Below are 15,906 nucleotides of genomic sequence, written 5' to 3' on the forward strand. Positions count from 1 at the left end.
AAAAAGCAAAAAAAACATTTGTCTGACCTTTGACTCTGGCTGCTGTGAGGCAAATCCTGTGTCTGACATGGGATAAGTCTTCATGGCTGTAGCTGGCAAGTATGACATATTGGCTCCTGAGGATACATCTGTGGAAACAATTTGAAATGGGAACTTACAACTTTCCTGAAACAGTAAACCCAGTGCAAGGGGAAAACCTTTGCTTTACTAAAGTAGGTTTATCTATTTTTTTTTTCCCCCATAGTTTTTTGTTGTTTATTGATTGCCTTTTCTTCCAAACAACATCTAGTTGGAAGAAAAGGCTTTGAAAGACTCATCACTCTTGAGAAATAACACCTGGACGTAAAGATGCTCCGCTGTGATGCAGATGTACTTCCAGTTTTTTTTTTACTTATAATCCATTTTCACATAAGCCCTGTAGCTCCATAGACATAACCAGATGGAGATGCAGCTGAGAATGCTGAGATGAGCTGGACTGGAGTCTTCATCCTGCCTTCACTCAACTACAAAGCCCACGTGGTGTTTGACTGAGCCAATTTATGATGATTTCTGCCATTTCAGGTGATGTGAAAATCGTGCAGGTATAAGTCACAGCTAGATAGTGGTCGTTCTTTTTTTTTTCTCTTCTCTCTTTCCCCTCAGCCCTCAGCCAGTCACACTAGATGGCTGCCCTGCCCTGACCCTGGCTCTGCTAGAGGCTGCTTCTTGTTACTCAGCCACCTTACTAGCATTGGGAATGCAATACTTAAACAGAAAAATACAAGGAATTAATTAAAGGTTACATCTGATCTCTGAAGATCTCTCAAGCGCTTTCTAAAATCAGATTACTCATCCAATAAAAATTGTGTTAGGCAGTTAGGCACAAATATTATTTTATGCTGGTGGTTTGCAATAAGTAATTATACTTAAGTGAATACATCAAAGATATGTAACAGGATCAAGAGAGTCTGTCGTTATAATGTGTATAAAAAGCAACACACAGAAGTCCTGAGCTGTTTACTGCAACTCCTCCAGCATGTAAAAAAAAAAAAAAGATGATCTGACATAGTGCTGTAGTGTTTTAGGATTTCAAAATACTTCATTCTAATTGCACACAGCACTACAGTGTGTTAAAATAAGCAGGGTTAAATTATAAAAACATGCTGCCTCAGGCTCTCAAGTGACTCTAAAAATACTCTGTTTCTCATAATCGAGTGATCAGTAAAACATCATTCTCACAGCAGGAGTTAAGAGTGACGTTTTACTCTTAGTGCTAATGTAAGGAGACACATTGCTGGTGGTGGGTTATCCTACCTTGACTTGCAGCAGAACAAACTATGGGACTCGTTCCTCCGGGGTTCAGACCTCCATCAGAAGGTCTGCCAACAGCATAGTGAATAGCTCCAGCTGATACCACCGCTGAACTGCAACAATCATAGACGGCTGATTTTAGCTGTCTCTCCCCTGCCTTGCTCGCTCATATCTTATGACAGAGCTCATATTCATAGAAAGATCAAGACAGCTGCATATGGCGCAAGGAAAAGGAAACTAAAATTTTTCAAACTACGAAAAGACGTTTGCCCTGAATTGTTCGGCATTGTTTTAAAACTGTGGTAAGAAACTGGGGAATTACTAAGCCCTTTTCAATAATAATACAGAATAAAAAAATGCCTTCTGCTTATAATAGTCTGAAAATTGATGATAAATCAGAACAAACTATGTGAAGACACAGGCTTTCTGACCATCCTAAGTTAATAATAGAATACTTTCTGCAATCAAGATCTAATTTAAACTCTGTCCAGTTCATTTTTAGAGTTGCAAATAACTCACCTTTCATTTGCATACAACATTCGATTCTGCAGGTGTAGTTTTCCCTTCACATGCTGATCCCAGTCCTAAAAACAAGTACACACATAAACACATACGCACTGTCTAAACATGTAGATTCAAACAGCTTGGACACAGGAAGTCCAATGTTTGCCCTCCCTTGGTGGCACTTGCATACTCCTTGTATAACCTCATTGCTGGAACCAATTAAAGAGACACCATCTTGGATTTAGTTAGAGGCTGCCCATCTAACAAAAACATTTAGCTACAGTATGTCATCTATATTTAAGCTAAAATGTCTATTTTTATTCTCATTTAAAAAGTCAGAACTTTTTTATTTTTGTAAAATGTTATAAATGTCACACAAACTCCTTAACTTTGTTCTGTTTCTGTTTCAAATATACGACTGCATACATTCATATAATGGACAGGTGTAAAGATTTACACTAATCATTTTGCTCACCTTCAAGTTGTAGACCTTCTTGTCACAAATGCTGCACTGGTGTGGCAGCTGAGTTGGTGTAACAGCATGGTAATCATTGATTTGATAAGGCTGAAGTGTCCTGGTGCCCGAAGCGTCCTCTTTTCCATGCAGGCGGTGGTAGACTCCTAACCCCTGCATGCCACTTGAATCGAAAGAGGAAGCTGCCGCACTGCTGCAGTTTAACTTTGGGTCAGGGGTTGGCTCCTCTGGGTTATATAGTTCAATCCTGGGCTGAACTGGCTGTCCAGCTGTCGTCCACGCTGGGGGAGGATTAGAAACCACATCCACCTTACCAGTGTGAGACAAGTTGGCATGACCTTTCCATTGCTCCTTATGTCCCATGGAGTTGAAAACATTCATTTTCTGCTCACCAAACCCAGCTTGTTGCACTTGTATATCCTGCCCATAGAAATCTCTCTGAAGACCAGCATTGGTCATGTTTTTTGCCTGAGTGCTCATCACTGTGGACGGTCCATCACCAGCAGTGGCCAATGCAGCAGATGCCGCTCCAACTAAGTTGTACTGAAGACGTCTGTCAGTGTCAGAGGGGTAAGTTGACCCACCCGTTTTCCCATACTCAGCACCCTGTTGACCCATCGTACCTCCTCCACAAGGATGGTTCAGGCTCACATTACCCGGATTTTGGTTGAATCCTCCGCCAACCAAGGCCCCCAAGGGTGAATTTGAAGAGGAGAAACCTAGAACTCCTGTGGGAAAGGCACTCTGTTGACTTCCAACCATAGAGGAAGTCCGTAATTGATTAAACAAGGGCTGAGACATGTTGACATTGGAAAGAACCTGATTGAGAACGGAAGCAGCAGCAGCAGCCGTGTTGCCTTCCTGAGCCAGTTTTAGGCGATGGAGGGTAAGCTGGGCCTGGAGCTGAGCGAGTTGGAGGCTGGCTGGAGTCAAGAGGAGCTGCTGGTTTTGGTGCTGAGGCCCTGTCTGCGAACTGCCTGGAAGCTGGACACCCACCTGGAGGCCTTTATTATCGGCACTGTCCAAAGGTGCCACAGTGATGCTGCGGGGTACAAAAGATCATGTATGTTTTTCAGGAACCTCAAAGAACTAATCCATTAACCTTGTCAGAGATCACACAATAGTCAATAAGCAGCTAATATTCATGCTTATGATTAGAAACATGTTCCTGAAGTTTTAGGCCAGTTAAATTTGTGCTGATATTTACAGCAACCAGATCCAGTCAATCTGAAACAGAGGTCTGTCTGTTTGCTTGCTTTTTAACAATATTACAGCAAAACTATCAGTCCGATTCATACCGAATTTGCAGGAAAGATGGCCATCAGCTAAAATGTCTGCTGGGGGCGGGGTTTGTTGTGCCTGGCACCACTTATTTAACAAGGCAATTAATGTAAAACACTTTAAAAAAAAAAAAAAGAAAAGATGCTTAAACTTGATAAGCACAACACATTCAAATGTAGAGGAATAGCAAGTTTCTATTAAACATTATAACAGTGCCTAGAAAGAGGACTAGAACTTGTTTTTAATTTTCAACTAGATGAGAAAACGGGAGCAATATAGTATAGCAAATACTGTGATTGGTATACCAATTTTAGATCATTTTCAGCTCCATAATTATTGACGACATAAGTAACAATGTGGCTCTTCACATATTTTTTAACATGTTACAGTTTGTATTACATAGTGTCCAGAGCATTTTATTACTCTTTTTGCAAATGTTGTGTACTGATACCAAACAATGACCACTTTTAGACACTTTGGAAAGGGCTAATAAGTACTCATATTATGCTTGACTACCTGCCCACTGGCAACTAATTTTTGGTTAGCTTTCATTACAACAAACAATAACCACAAACCACATGTCACTGTTATTACAAAGATATCTTTACTGGATACTTCACAACTTTCCTTTTCCTGCTGGCACTGGCTGATTTAAAGTTTCAGTTGTTAATTTTTACAGTTGTTGAATGTTTATGTTCTGCACAGCTAACACAGGGGAAATCTTTCAATAACGCAGCAATAAACCAGCAAAAAGTGCTGCTGGGTTTAGGATAACCCAAATGATGTAATTACACAGCATTTTGCTTCTGGTAAAATTGTTTTGTAATCTAGCAATGTCTTCTGTGGTCAGCAAGTGTATTTTCTTTTGATTTTATGACTTGTACAAGAAGTAAGATGTTTAATAAGCTGATAAGCAGATTGGACAAGTCTGATTCACAGAGGTCCCAACCTAAAGCTATCAGACCTCATAGGATCTGCTGTCAGCTTCTGCTGGCTGACACCATAGCAAACCTGTAGAGGTTCATGTTCACGCCCCAGTGGATCAGAGTTGTTCTTCAGGACTTACACATTAATAATGTAGTGGCTAATCAGTGTGTGCATACAGAGAGCCACGGTACTTTTGAAACCTTTTGAAAGTTCATAATAAACTCTATGGTGCATATACCAGCATAGTTAATGCAATGTTATATGTCTCTAAAGCAGCACACATTTCAAAGTCGTCCAGCAGTTCTCTATACTAGCACGTGTCCTGTCCATTGTTGACAGCCCCAGAGCTGCAGAACCATCTAGAAATTGCAAATGCCACAATTTAATTCAAAGACCAAAGTGCAAGGATGATGTAGAAAGGTAAGAAAACAGTCCATGGTGGTATTCCCATAGCGATCACCACATGTAATGATACATCTGCTGAGCAGCTGTGGCCTGTCAAGTAATCAGCAATCCTTGAGGTTATTTAGGCTATCTGCATCTTTTGGAGCTTTAAAGCAGTGCAGTCTCTGCTTTGGTAAAAGTACCACATAAAGGGCTCCACATCAGGGATGATGACATTTTTATTTATTTAATTTTCATGTTTTGAGTTGTTACCATTGTTGGCAGTCATTAATAAGAGATAGGCAAAACTGTTCAGTCCTCAGCTTTGTTTAGTATTTCTTGTGCTAGATTCCCCTAATAAATCCTATGATCTGTATATTTCAGTACAGTAATCCCTCTCTACTTCGCGGTTCGCTTTTCGCGGACTCGCTGTTTCGCGGGTTTTCAATCAATATTAGTGTAAAATATTTATTGTGGTATTTTCGCTGTTTCGCGGGTTTTTGCGGTACTCGTTCTTCACATGTGTAGTACGTGTTGTACAGTAATGTATATATTTGGTGTATAAGTGTGTGGGGAGGGTTTACAAAACTTGAAATAGTATATAACTACTAAAATAATGTATAAGTATTAAAATAAATATAGCGTCCATACTTCGCGGATTTTCACTTATCGCGGGTGGTCCTGGAACGCAACAGCCGTGATAAGTGAGGGATTACTGTACACACATCTGTTTATATGTTTAGCTGTAGCTACCGTTCCATCTTTCCCCTGTAAATACCTTGACATTCAGTTTGCATGCTCTTAGATTTCTGTGGAAATTTCTGAAGGTTCTTGTCTTCACATTTAGCAGCTTTTGTAGGTGCAACAGGGCTTTCTGCATTTAAAAATCACACTGTCTTGGTACTGATTGTGTTGTTCACACAGAAGTCAATTTGCTCCATTACACAGTTAACCAGGGTGTTCATGTCATGGCCATGTAACTCACAGAACACATTCCAATCTGTGCACTTAAAAAGTCTCTGCAGAGCCTTATTAGCAACCTGTGACACATGTGTGTGTGTGTGTGTGTGTGTGTGTGTGTGTGTGTGTGTGTGTGTGTGTGTGTGTGTGTGTGTGTGTGTGTGTGTGTGTGTGTGTGTGTGTGTGTGTGTGTGTATATAATATATGTATGTATTATATACATATATAGTCTACCAAGTGGATAAACAGTAGTGCAATTACATCCTTCTCACAACAAAAGAAGTGTGGTTAATGTGTGTGGTGAATGTCTCCTGAAGTTAGTGTGAGAGTATTTGGGTGTTGTCTGCTTGAACACAATTAATGTCTTCACATGCTCCATCTGCACCAGCTGACAGTGGGATGTAAACAGCAACAACAATGGCACATGTGAACTCCCTCGACGATGACATGATTGGAGTCTCGCAGCAAGCGGTTCACATTAACGTGTCCAAAAGAACACCATCTGTTAATCCTGCATCACAAGTACTGCAATCCTCACACCTTTCCTCTTGCCAGTCGGCCTGAAGTGTCTGTCTGCCTGTGAGATCTGAAAACTGGTGAGTGTGAGTCTGGAAGAATATCTCCATAAAGCACATAATCCTCCATTACCAATAGTCCCACCGGGTCTTAGTCAGAGTCAGTGCAGCTACCTTCTCCATTTTGTATTAGAAATGGAATGAAGAAAGCGTTTAGACATTCTAGTCCTTGCTCTCCATTTTGGCTCCGGCCCTGCATTCACAGGGTATCCTCCTCAACTGATTGGGGATTTGGAGTCTTGCAGTGTGGCTTTGGCGAGCTCAATCAGCTGATTGCTGGGGAAAACAATGCTCATTCTCCCAATATAATAGCCTTACAAATGTGAAGAAAAAGCACCACAAAAACCAAGAAAAATCAAATAAATTTGGATAGCCAAAGTACAAAAATGTACAAAAATCTACAAAAATCTACAAAAATCTAAAAAATGTAAATGAACCAATACAAATCCATGTCAGATAACTGAGTCCTGTATGATTTTTTTTAAACTAACATTAATATTTTATTTAATGTTGTGCATCAATATAAAACATCTAAATTCCATTGTAATTTTTTTTACAAATATGTTAGAAAGTTAGCAGCCCAGGTAGCTATTTACCTACTGCTACAACACAAACTGTTGTAATAGAACAACACAGCCCACTGGTGCCATGACCCTGTTTAACTGATCGGCCTTTTCACTTTCTGATGAATGCTCTTACAGGAAGGCTAAAATTAGTTTACTTGACTATTCATCACATTATCTATGTTAAGCACTTGGCACTGGCCTGTCTAGCCACTGCTTCAATCTTTGTGTGCACAGTTTGTCTGAGACAAAACAACAGCAGCCATAAAATTTTATATACTGAGATAATGAAGCATTAATGAAGACTGGGCAGCCATATAATGAAGATTATTTGTAATCCTTCTTAAAAGGCAGTACTGCACATAAGAAGTGACAGACTATAAAATGGATTTTGGTGGTCCCTAAACAAACAAACAAAAAAGTCAAAAGACATTTTCAAATATTAATTTATGAAACTGAATCTTGCAGGGGATTATCACCTCCAGGTCTGTCATCCTGTTGGCTTCTTCAGTTGTGATATGGTCTTGTGAGTACATCGCCACATCATAAACTTATCATATCACAACTATCACTCATACTTCAAGCAAGCCATAAATTATCCTGGTGTACATACTGTGGTCCTAAAATCCCACCTCTCTACATGAAACTTTGTACGTTTGTTTTGGAATTTGAGAAAGATTGGAAAGATTTTAGTTCACTATGTGTTGAAACATTGTATCAAAGGTGGTGCATTTTCATTTGATTTCTATCACTAAACTCCACAATATAACGGTAATGGCTGATAAATAACACCACCGAATCAAAAAAGATTCCTACTTCAGTCAAATCTGATAATAAAACATTCATTTAACACAATGAGTTCATCTGTGTAACCTTCCTTTGGACATACATGTTCCACTTATACTTGATCATTCTCATAACTGTAATTCAGTACACTGTTTTTATGTCTGTTCTTCATCTACAATTTTAACTCTTTAACTTTGTTAAAAAATATGTAGGCAAACTATAATTATTTATTATTAGACCAAAATGTAAACAAACAAACAAAAAACAGCTTCAAGAAATATTTGCATTAAGATGAGAAGTTATTTTGCATGGTTAAGCAAAGTAATGTAACATAGTCTGTGGAATTATAATACCTGCAAATATAATTTTTTTTTTCTGATTTCGGACAATTCCCAGCTCTCAGTTGCTCTGATGATTGTACATGCTCTTAAGTGAACAAGCATGCTGATGGAGAGATACACTTACACCATTCCAGCTCATGACTCAAAGCTATAAATACTGGAGTTGCCCACTGCCATCATGATACATAGTGTCCTTAATAGACTAATATGGACTCTTGGGCTCCTGGCACAGTGTGCCAGACACCTCAAACTAATCTTGTTATGACGATAGGGAATATAGGTGTCAAAATAACCTTAACCAGTTGTGGAAGGGAAGGGTTTAACACTAACACAGGATATGTATATGTTTCTGTAACTTTAGAGATGCACTATAATGCCAAAAGTATTCGCTCGCCTGCCTTCACATGCACATGAACTTGAGTGACATCCCATTCTTTATCTTTTAATATGATGTTGGCCCACCCTTTGCAACTATCAACTCTTCTGGGAAGGCTTTCCACAAGGTTTAGGGGTGTGCTTATGGGAATTTTTGACCATTCTTCCAGAAACACATTTGTGAGGTCAGCCACTGATGTTGGACAAGAAGGCCTGTCTTGCAGTTTCCTTTAATTCATCCCAAAGGTGTTCTATTGGGTTGAGGTCAGGACTCTGTGCAGGCCAGTCAAGTTCTTCCACATCATACTCACTCATCCATGTCTTTATGGACCTTGCTTTGTGCACTGGTTCGCATGTTGGAACAAGAAACTATTTCCACGAATTCGGGAGCAAAATTGTCCAAAATGTTTTGGCATGCTGAAGCATTAAGCGTTCCTTTCACTGGACCTAAGGGGCCAAGCCCAACTCCTGAAAAAATAATGTCTTTTGTTCTGTCTCTCTCCCCTCAGCCCCAGCCGGTCATAGCAGATGACTGCCCCTCCCTGAGCCTGGTTCTGCTGGAGGTTTCTTCCTGTTAAAAGGGAGTTTTTCCTTTCTACTGTTGCCAAGTGCTTGCTCATAGGGGGTTGTTTTGACTGTTGGATTTTCTCTGTAATTATTGTAGGGTCGTTACCTTACAATATAATACAAACTTTACACTTGCCACTCAGCACTCAGACAAGCACCATTCTTCTGGCAGTCAGACAGAGAAGCGTGATTCGTCACTAGTGGTGGCATGCTTCACACCACTGCATCCAATGCTTTGCATTGTGCTTGGTGATATAAGGCTTGGATGCAGGTGCTGAGCCATGGAAACCCATTCCATGAAGTTCTCTAGGTTCTGTTCTTGAACTAATGTGAAGCCCACATGACGTTCAGACGTCTCTGACAATTGACTCTGCAGAAAGCTGGTGACCTCAGCATCAGCTGACACCGCTCTGTTATTTTACATGGCCCACCACTTCGTGGCTTCCACTTTGTTATAATACCACTAACAGTTGACTGTGGAACTTTTAGTAGCGAGGAAATTTCACAACTGGACTTGTTGCACAGGTGGCATCCTATCACGGTATCGCGCTGGAATTCGCTGATCTCCTGAGAGCGACCCATTCTTTCACAAATGTTTATAGAAGCAGTCTGCATGAGTAGCTGCTTGGTTTTATACACCTGTGACCATGGAAGTGAACGGAACACCTGAATTCAATGATTTGGATGGATGAGTGAATACCTTTGGCAATATTAGATAGATAGATAGATAGATAGATAGATAGATAGATAGATAGATAGATAGATAGATAGATAGATAGATAGATAGATAGATAGATAGATAGATAGATAGATAGATAGATAGATAGATAGATAGATAGATAGATAGATAGAGAACTATAAAGTCACAAACAAACCTGAACTTGTTTAAAGACATCATTTGAAACACATATTAGCAAAAGCAGACAAAAACTCAAATGTCTGTTTAAAATGACGAGTTTAGCAAACCTGGATTTGAGCCTGCATGTGCCTGTTATTTTCACTCTTTCAAAGAGAAAACTACTGTAAATCATATATAAAAATAATATGTATGAAATCCAAATATAATATTCAAAGTGTATGTCTGTCTGTGATGTGTTTAACTGTTTTTATTTATTCTCAACTTCTACGTCTGAAAGTTTTGGGTGTGTTACAGTCCCTGCTCTGCGTGACGAGCTGAAAAAAGCCTCTCATAGTCTCAGAGTCATGTCGCAGCAGAGATTCATAGCAGACAGCATTAGCTCAGTCTTCAGAATAGCTTCATGTGTTCTTTTAAAAAAGTTAGCCACATAAATAAATGTACAAGTTTACATGACATGCGATATTTCTGTTCTGACCCACAAAAAATAAAGGTTAAATTAAGAAATGCATAATTCTAGAGAATAAACAACATCAGAATTACAGTTGTATATGAACTTATATACAGAGCAAAGTGACAGTGGATAGTTTCAAACAAGAATGTTCACTTTTCATATGGCTTCATCTACAAGTTCAGTTGCTGTTAATTATGCACACTCATTCATTGATTAATTTTTTGATAGGGAACCATACATTTTTTTTATAAAGATGATAAAGGCTCCTAATAATATTTTTGCTAAAAAAAGAAAAGACAATTAAAAAAAGGTTAACAGCTCAACCTTAAGCAGCCCAAACACCGACCAATTAAAAGTTGACTGTCATCAATCAAATTTGAAAAACCATCGGTGCTTAATACCAGAGAGTATTGTGTTTCTAATAATATAAACCATTACACAATGCCAAAACCACAACAATATTAATCATTTTGTTATGAGAATGCCTTCTTTTCTTTTCACTTGTGTGTAGGAGCACATAATTGATGAATTACAATGTTCCGCACCACATTTTGACTGCAGGAGTTCAAGAACCACATTATTTCTCATATTTCAGTGAAAAAATGGGTATGAATATTAAAAGCATATAATCATGTATCATGGTGAAAGGGTTGCAGCATTTGAAACGAACGCCCATGGATACAAAGTCTAATAAAGTAATCAAACAGTTCTAGTCTGCAACTGGAGTTCTGATGAATGTCTTAATCCTTATTTATTCTGCTCAACAAGGTATTATACAAATATAAGACTGCATCATAATATCCTGTTGAAGCTTCTCATTAAATTGTAATTTGTCACAGTTGTGGATGCTGTGTGTTGCTAAAAATACACAAAGTGAAAGAAAGAAAGAAAGAAAGAAAGAAAGAAAGAAAGAAAGAAAGAAAGAAAGAAAGAAAGAAAGAAAGAAAGAAAGAAAGAAAGAAAGAAAGAAAGAAAGAAAGAAAGAAAGAAAGAAAGAAAGAAAGAAAACAACAGCTGTCAGAAACACAGAGCAGCTTTGATTGATAATGGTTTCCTATTCTAGTAAAAAAAAATAATAATAATAATTACTCAATCATTTGGGGGACTAAACCAATTGCATCCTCTTTGCAAAACCCACACTTTCAGTAAGATTTAAAATGGCATCATAGTCATAAAAAAAAAACTTGGACCCAGTCAGTCTACAAAGCCCTATCAGAGGAAGTAACAAATTAGAGGAAGGATTCTGGTCCAGTTTGGTTTAAGAATAGCCAACCATTTAAAGTAAAACACCCTGCAAAATACCCCACACTATCCAAACACTCTGCATCTTTATGGATAGCTATAAATCCTGCTTCTGTGCAGATTCCCAGCACAGTCCAGCTGACAAGACTTACAGCTACATACCCAAGCAAACCTGAACGTAATGGAAGAAATACACAAACCTTGAAAAGTTAGGCAGTGAAGGTCCGAGTTACTCCACTGACGCTAAAGTCTGCACTGCTTCTTCATAGACTGACCTTTGCCTAGCAGCTGAGACTGCATCTTTGTCCTCTAGCATGTTGACTAATGCTAGCACATGTACACTAACATAACATCACTGCTAGAGGTCTTTACCCCAATGTGAGTGACGCTGCGTCCCTCTGTTAACGGGACAGGCAGAGGCAGAGACGCATGTGATGAAAAGTCACAAGTGGCCAGCATGTGTGTGTATGAGGACGGGGGCAGACCAGCACATAGGGGGAGAAAGTATTTACAGGGAAGGCATTTGGGTAATGCTGTGCAATCCTGAATCTGTTGCTTCCACAGTGGCAGCTGTAAAGCTTGGTGTAGAGTCAACTGTCAGGTTCAAAGTTGCAGAAAACAGTAAAACCTCTCACAGGACTATTGACCAACTACCTCATACATCTTTTGCAGTAGGAAAAAATGATCAGGAAGTTTTGAGAAGCAGGTTTTCTCAAAATATGCAGATTGTTTAAAAGAACCATTTGATGAACTGGAAAATATGCATATTCAAACACCTCCAGTCTGAAGGGTATGAGGGTGTGAGTTTAACAATAAATGATATTTAAGCAAAGGTAAGGGGAAAAAAGCAGAGAACACAAGAATGTTCAAGGGAATGTTGAACACACCTATTTACAGCATCACATGTTTAAACTATAAAATTTAGGCTATAAGATATATAAAATTTGTGGAATGATCAAGATATGATATGAAAAAATTAAAAAGTTGTTTTGCCTAAGAACCAATCGGCAATGATTTCTACTTTCTCTAAAAGGCACCCGGTAAATAAGTGAAGTATGCTTAAAACTCACTGCAATCAGACAAGCAGTGCTCACAGCAACTTTTGATCACTGTGAACAGAATAAATAAACTTAAAATTTTACATTAAATTTATGCCCTCCTGTTTTTTATGAGTTAAATTATTTTCTGTTCCGCAATACAACTACACAACTGTAATATTGCAATGTGTCTTTATATTTATTTTTTTATATTTATAATACACTTTACTGCATTTCACAACATTTCATCAACATATCATTTTATAAATGTGCTGTTTGGATTAGAACTTACATGCTCTACTACATGCAAGAAAATAAAAGCCAGAACATTTTTCCTTTGATTTATTTCTGCTTTTTTTTGTAATGCATTTATCTTTTTTTTCTAATCTAAAACCAGATCATCAGAATTACACCATTTTGTTGCAGTCTAAAAACTACTTTCTGCTGCTCCAATATTCATAAGGGTCACTACAGCAGGTAGCTGATTTGTTTTTTTGTTTGTTTTTTTTACATCAGACATGTTTCCTGATACAACCCCAAAAGGGATTTACGTCTCCTCCTGAGATCATAGCGAGATCTTTTGCTTGTCAGGAGAATGTGTAAATCACTACTCTATGTTGTAGTCTAATGCAGATACATTTTTTTTAAATTTATAGATTATAACACAAACAAATTTCCATTGAAGAAAATATTTTTTAGGAAATTATTTGCAATCATACTTTTTTTCTTTTTCTTTAAAGCTCTATCAGTACATTTTTTTGCAGCTGTAAATGAAAACTTTAAGCACACATGCATTCAACTCCCGGGGGTGGGGGGGCCTTCAGTTTGACAGATTTATAGACACTCCATCTGTTAGCATCACAACCAGATGGCAGGGAGAGAACAAGCTGCTTTTTATCCCTTTTGATTACCATGCTTTATAACTATTAAAAAAAAAAGGCTATTATTTTTTATTAGTAGTAGAAATACTATTAGTATTATTAATGTCCAGTAAGACAAATTTTATATTGGCTCATAAGTACTGTGTACTAACATTGATATTAACACGACAGCAATAAACAAATGAGTACGACTACATTTAATTTTGTCTGAAGATATCTGATTGGATCCAATAGACTAATACAATAACTAAAACTGTGTGTTAGTGTAGAAGGGGAAAAAATGATCATGCTGATAATATTTTTCCTAATATAAGAAACAGATTGTTTTGTCTGCTTTAGTTTTTAAATTAAGATCTTTTCCCTGAGCATTTGCAGCTGCAGTGTCTTGTGATGCTCTTTTTTTTTATACACTGTGGCACCACTTTGCCTTAGTGAGTAAGTACAGTAGGTGGTGGGTAGGCGTCAGAGCTTTTTTTTTTTTTTTTTTTTCTCAAAACTATAGTTAGAAATACACTGAAAGCCAGAAGTATTATACAGAGTGACACTGGTATTTATGTTATTACTTAGTTAAGAAGTAAAAGTAATGCTTATTGCACTTATCACAACTTTCTTTTACACTTTAAATAAGTATTTTTTTCTCACTCTTATTTTGTTTTTTTGTTTTACAGATCTGTAATTTCCTGTCACTGTGTAGAGGGAAAGAGCTTATGATTATACACACATTGTCATACCTCTGCTGCTTCACTGACTTGTATTCATTCCCTGAAGACTTATTCTAACCACAAACAGTGTTGGGTATGTGCCTAACTACACTTAAACCAAGTTTTCACCATAAAATGTAATAATTTACAAAACCTTAGTAAACAGACCCACAAAGCAGGTCTCTTCTGAAACAGTATTTCTGTTGCCCACAAGGTGGCGCCACATATCGACATAACTAGCCCTAGGTGGTCTGACAAGGAAGCATTGGTCTGCCATGTGAGGGCACTGTTCTCATTTTGATTAGCAGGTCCTTCCCAGGTTCCTAGATTGGGACTTAGAATGTTTACATCTGCAGGCAGTGATTTACAAAGTGTGACTCATAATGAAATGCCATCTTGGTGGTACGGTAACCTTGGATTAGGAAAGAAAGGCTTTCCAATCCCGCAGACAGACTGTGGAGAGATGCGTATACATGCATATTTCTGAATGCATGACTCAAGACACTAATCAAGAGGAGCACATGTAAGCTCTTCTCTTCCTAATAGGGCATAAACCGTTACTGACACTCCAGAGCCTTAATTTAACTTTTCAACAAATGAGACACACAGCTACAGCCTGCAAAGTCAACACATAGACACCATCAAGCAATGAAAGACGGTCACATGGCACGATATATGGGTTAGGAAGCAGGGTCAGCTTGCCTTCCTCCACATTTGGCACAGTTGTAAGGGAGGTGGTTCCTGATTTATGGTTCTCCAGCAATGGGTCGGGTATCTTGGCAACAGAGACATAGGGTCTGGCCCATCACGACCCCCGTAAAGCTGGGCCATCCACTCAAAGGCATCACTTTGATCCATACCATGCTTCTCTGATGATGCTTGTAAAATGGTAAGATTTATGCGGAGGATCAGTCACAGGGTTTTATGAAGTCATATTAAAAGGTAAACTAAAGTTTGTGAGGTAACTGTAATCGTGCGTACTCGGCCTCAGGCTTATCAGTGTCAAATAAACCTTTAGGTTCTCGTGGCTGGCATTAAGTTACACCAAAAGTGAACAGGAGATGTGCAACTACATGTCGGGAGACTTATGCTGGAGAAACATTTTTCTCCACTTCTCACATGCACGTGGTAGCCGAAGGTGATCTTGTTTCAACCATAGCGTGGTGGGATACTGGAACATGCAGGTCAAAAGTCTGATTTGACAGCTGTCTCCCAACTGTGGACTTTTAAGAACCTTCCAACAAGTATGTTTCCTAGCAGGAAATCAGTAATTAGTAATTAAAGCTCCGCTGGCATGGTGGCCACTTGAGGACAGTGACAACTGCTTGAAGCATTTGCAAATAAAAATGTTACTGGCCGACTAATGACAAAAACATGCTCACTATAAAGTAAACAAGATAAGCTATCACAAATAAACCATAAATTGTATCACCACACTTTTTCTGACAATTTATCAAGGCTCTGCCCTTTTTTCTGGTCTATCGGATGTTCTGTGGTTAGTTTTGATGCAGTAGTGCTGACGCGAGCTAAGAAAAGCCCTTCGGTTACCTGGGATCTGCTGACATTGAGTGTCAAACTGGGTGCTGAGAGCTGGGGGCCAGGTGACTCAAGTCTCTGAACAGCTTGCTTGGACTTTGGACAGTATGACATCAAAGATCCAGCTAGCTTGTCAGAGTTGCTGCTGGCCAACAGAAGGATGGCGACCTG

General features: G+C 38.6%; 1 protein-coding gene across 1 annotated transcript in view; it reads right to left on the reverse strand.

The window, feature by feature from the left end:
• Window positions 1–15,906, reverse strand: part of LOC115788053 (RNA-binding protein 20-like) — a 51,109-nt gene that overhangs the window by 14,510 nt on the left and 20,693 nt on the right. The window contains exons 2-5 of the mRNA XM_030740934.1: window positions 2,270–3,311; window positions 1,810–1,874; window positions 1,294–1,403; window positions 28–128 (exon numbers count right to left, since the gene is read on the reverse strand). Coding sequence (XP_030596794.1) covers window positions 28–128; window positions 1,294–1,403; window positions 1,810–1,874; window positions 2,270–3,311 — 1,318 coding nt within the window. The remainder of the gene's footprint in view (window positions 1–27; window positions 129–1,293; window positions 1,404–1,809; window positions 1,875–2,269; window positions 3,312–15,906) is intronic.

This window comes from Archocentrus centrarchus, chromosome 1 (assembly GCF_007364275.1).
Source record: "Archocentrus centrarchus isolate MPI-CPG fArcCen1 chromosome 1, fArcCen1, whole genome shotgun sequence".
In the NCBI taxonomy this organism is placed as follows: Eukaryota; Metazoa; Chordata; class Actinopteri; order Cichliformes; family Cichlidae; genus Archocentrus; species Archocentrus centrarchus.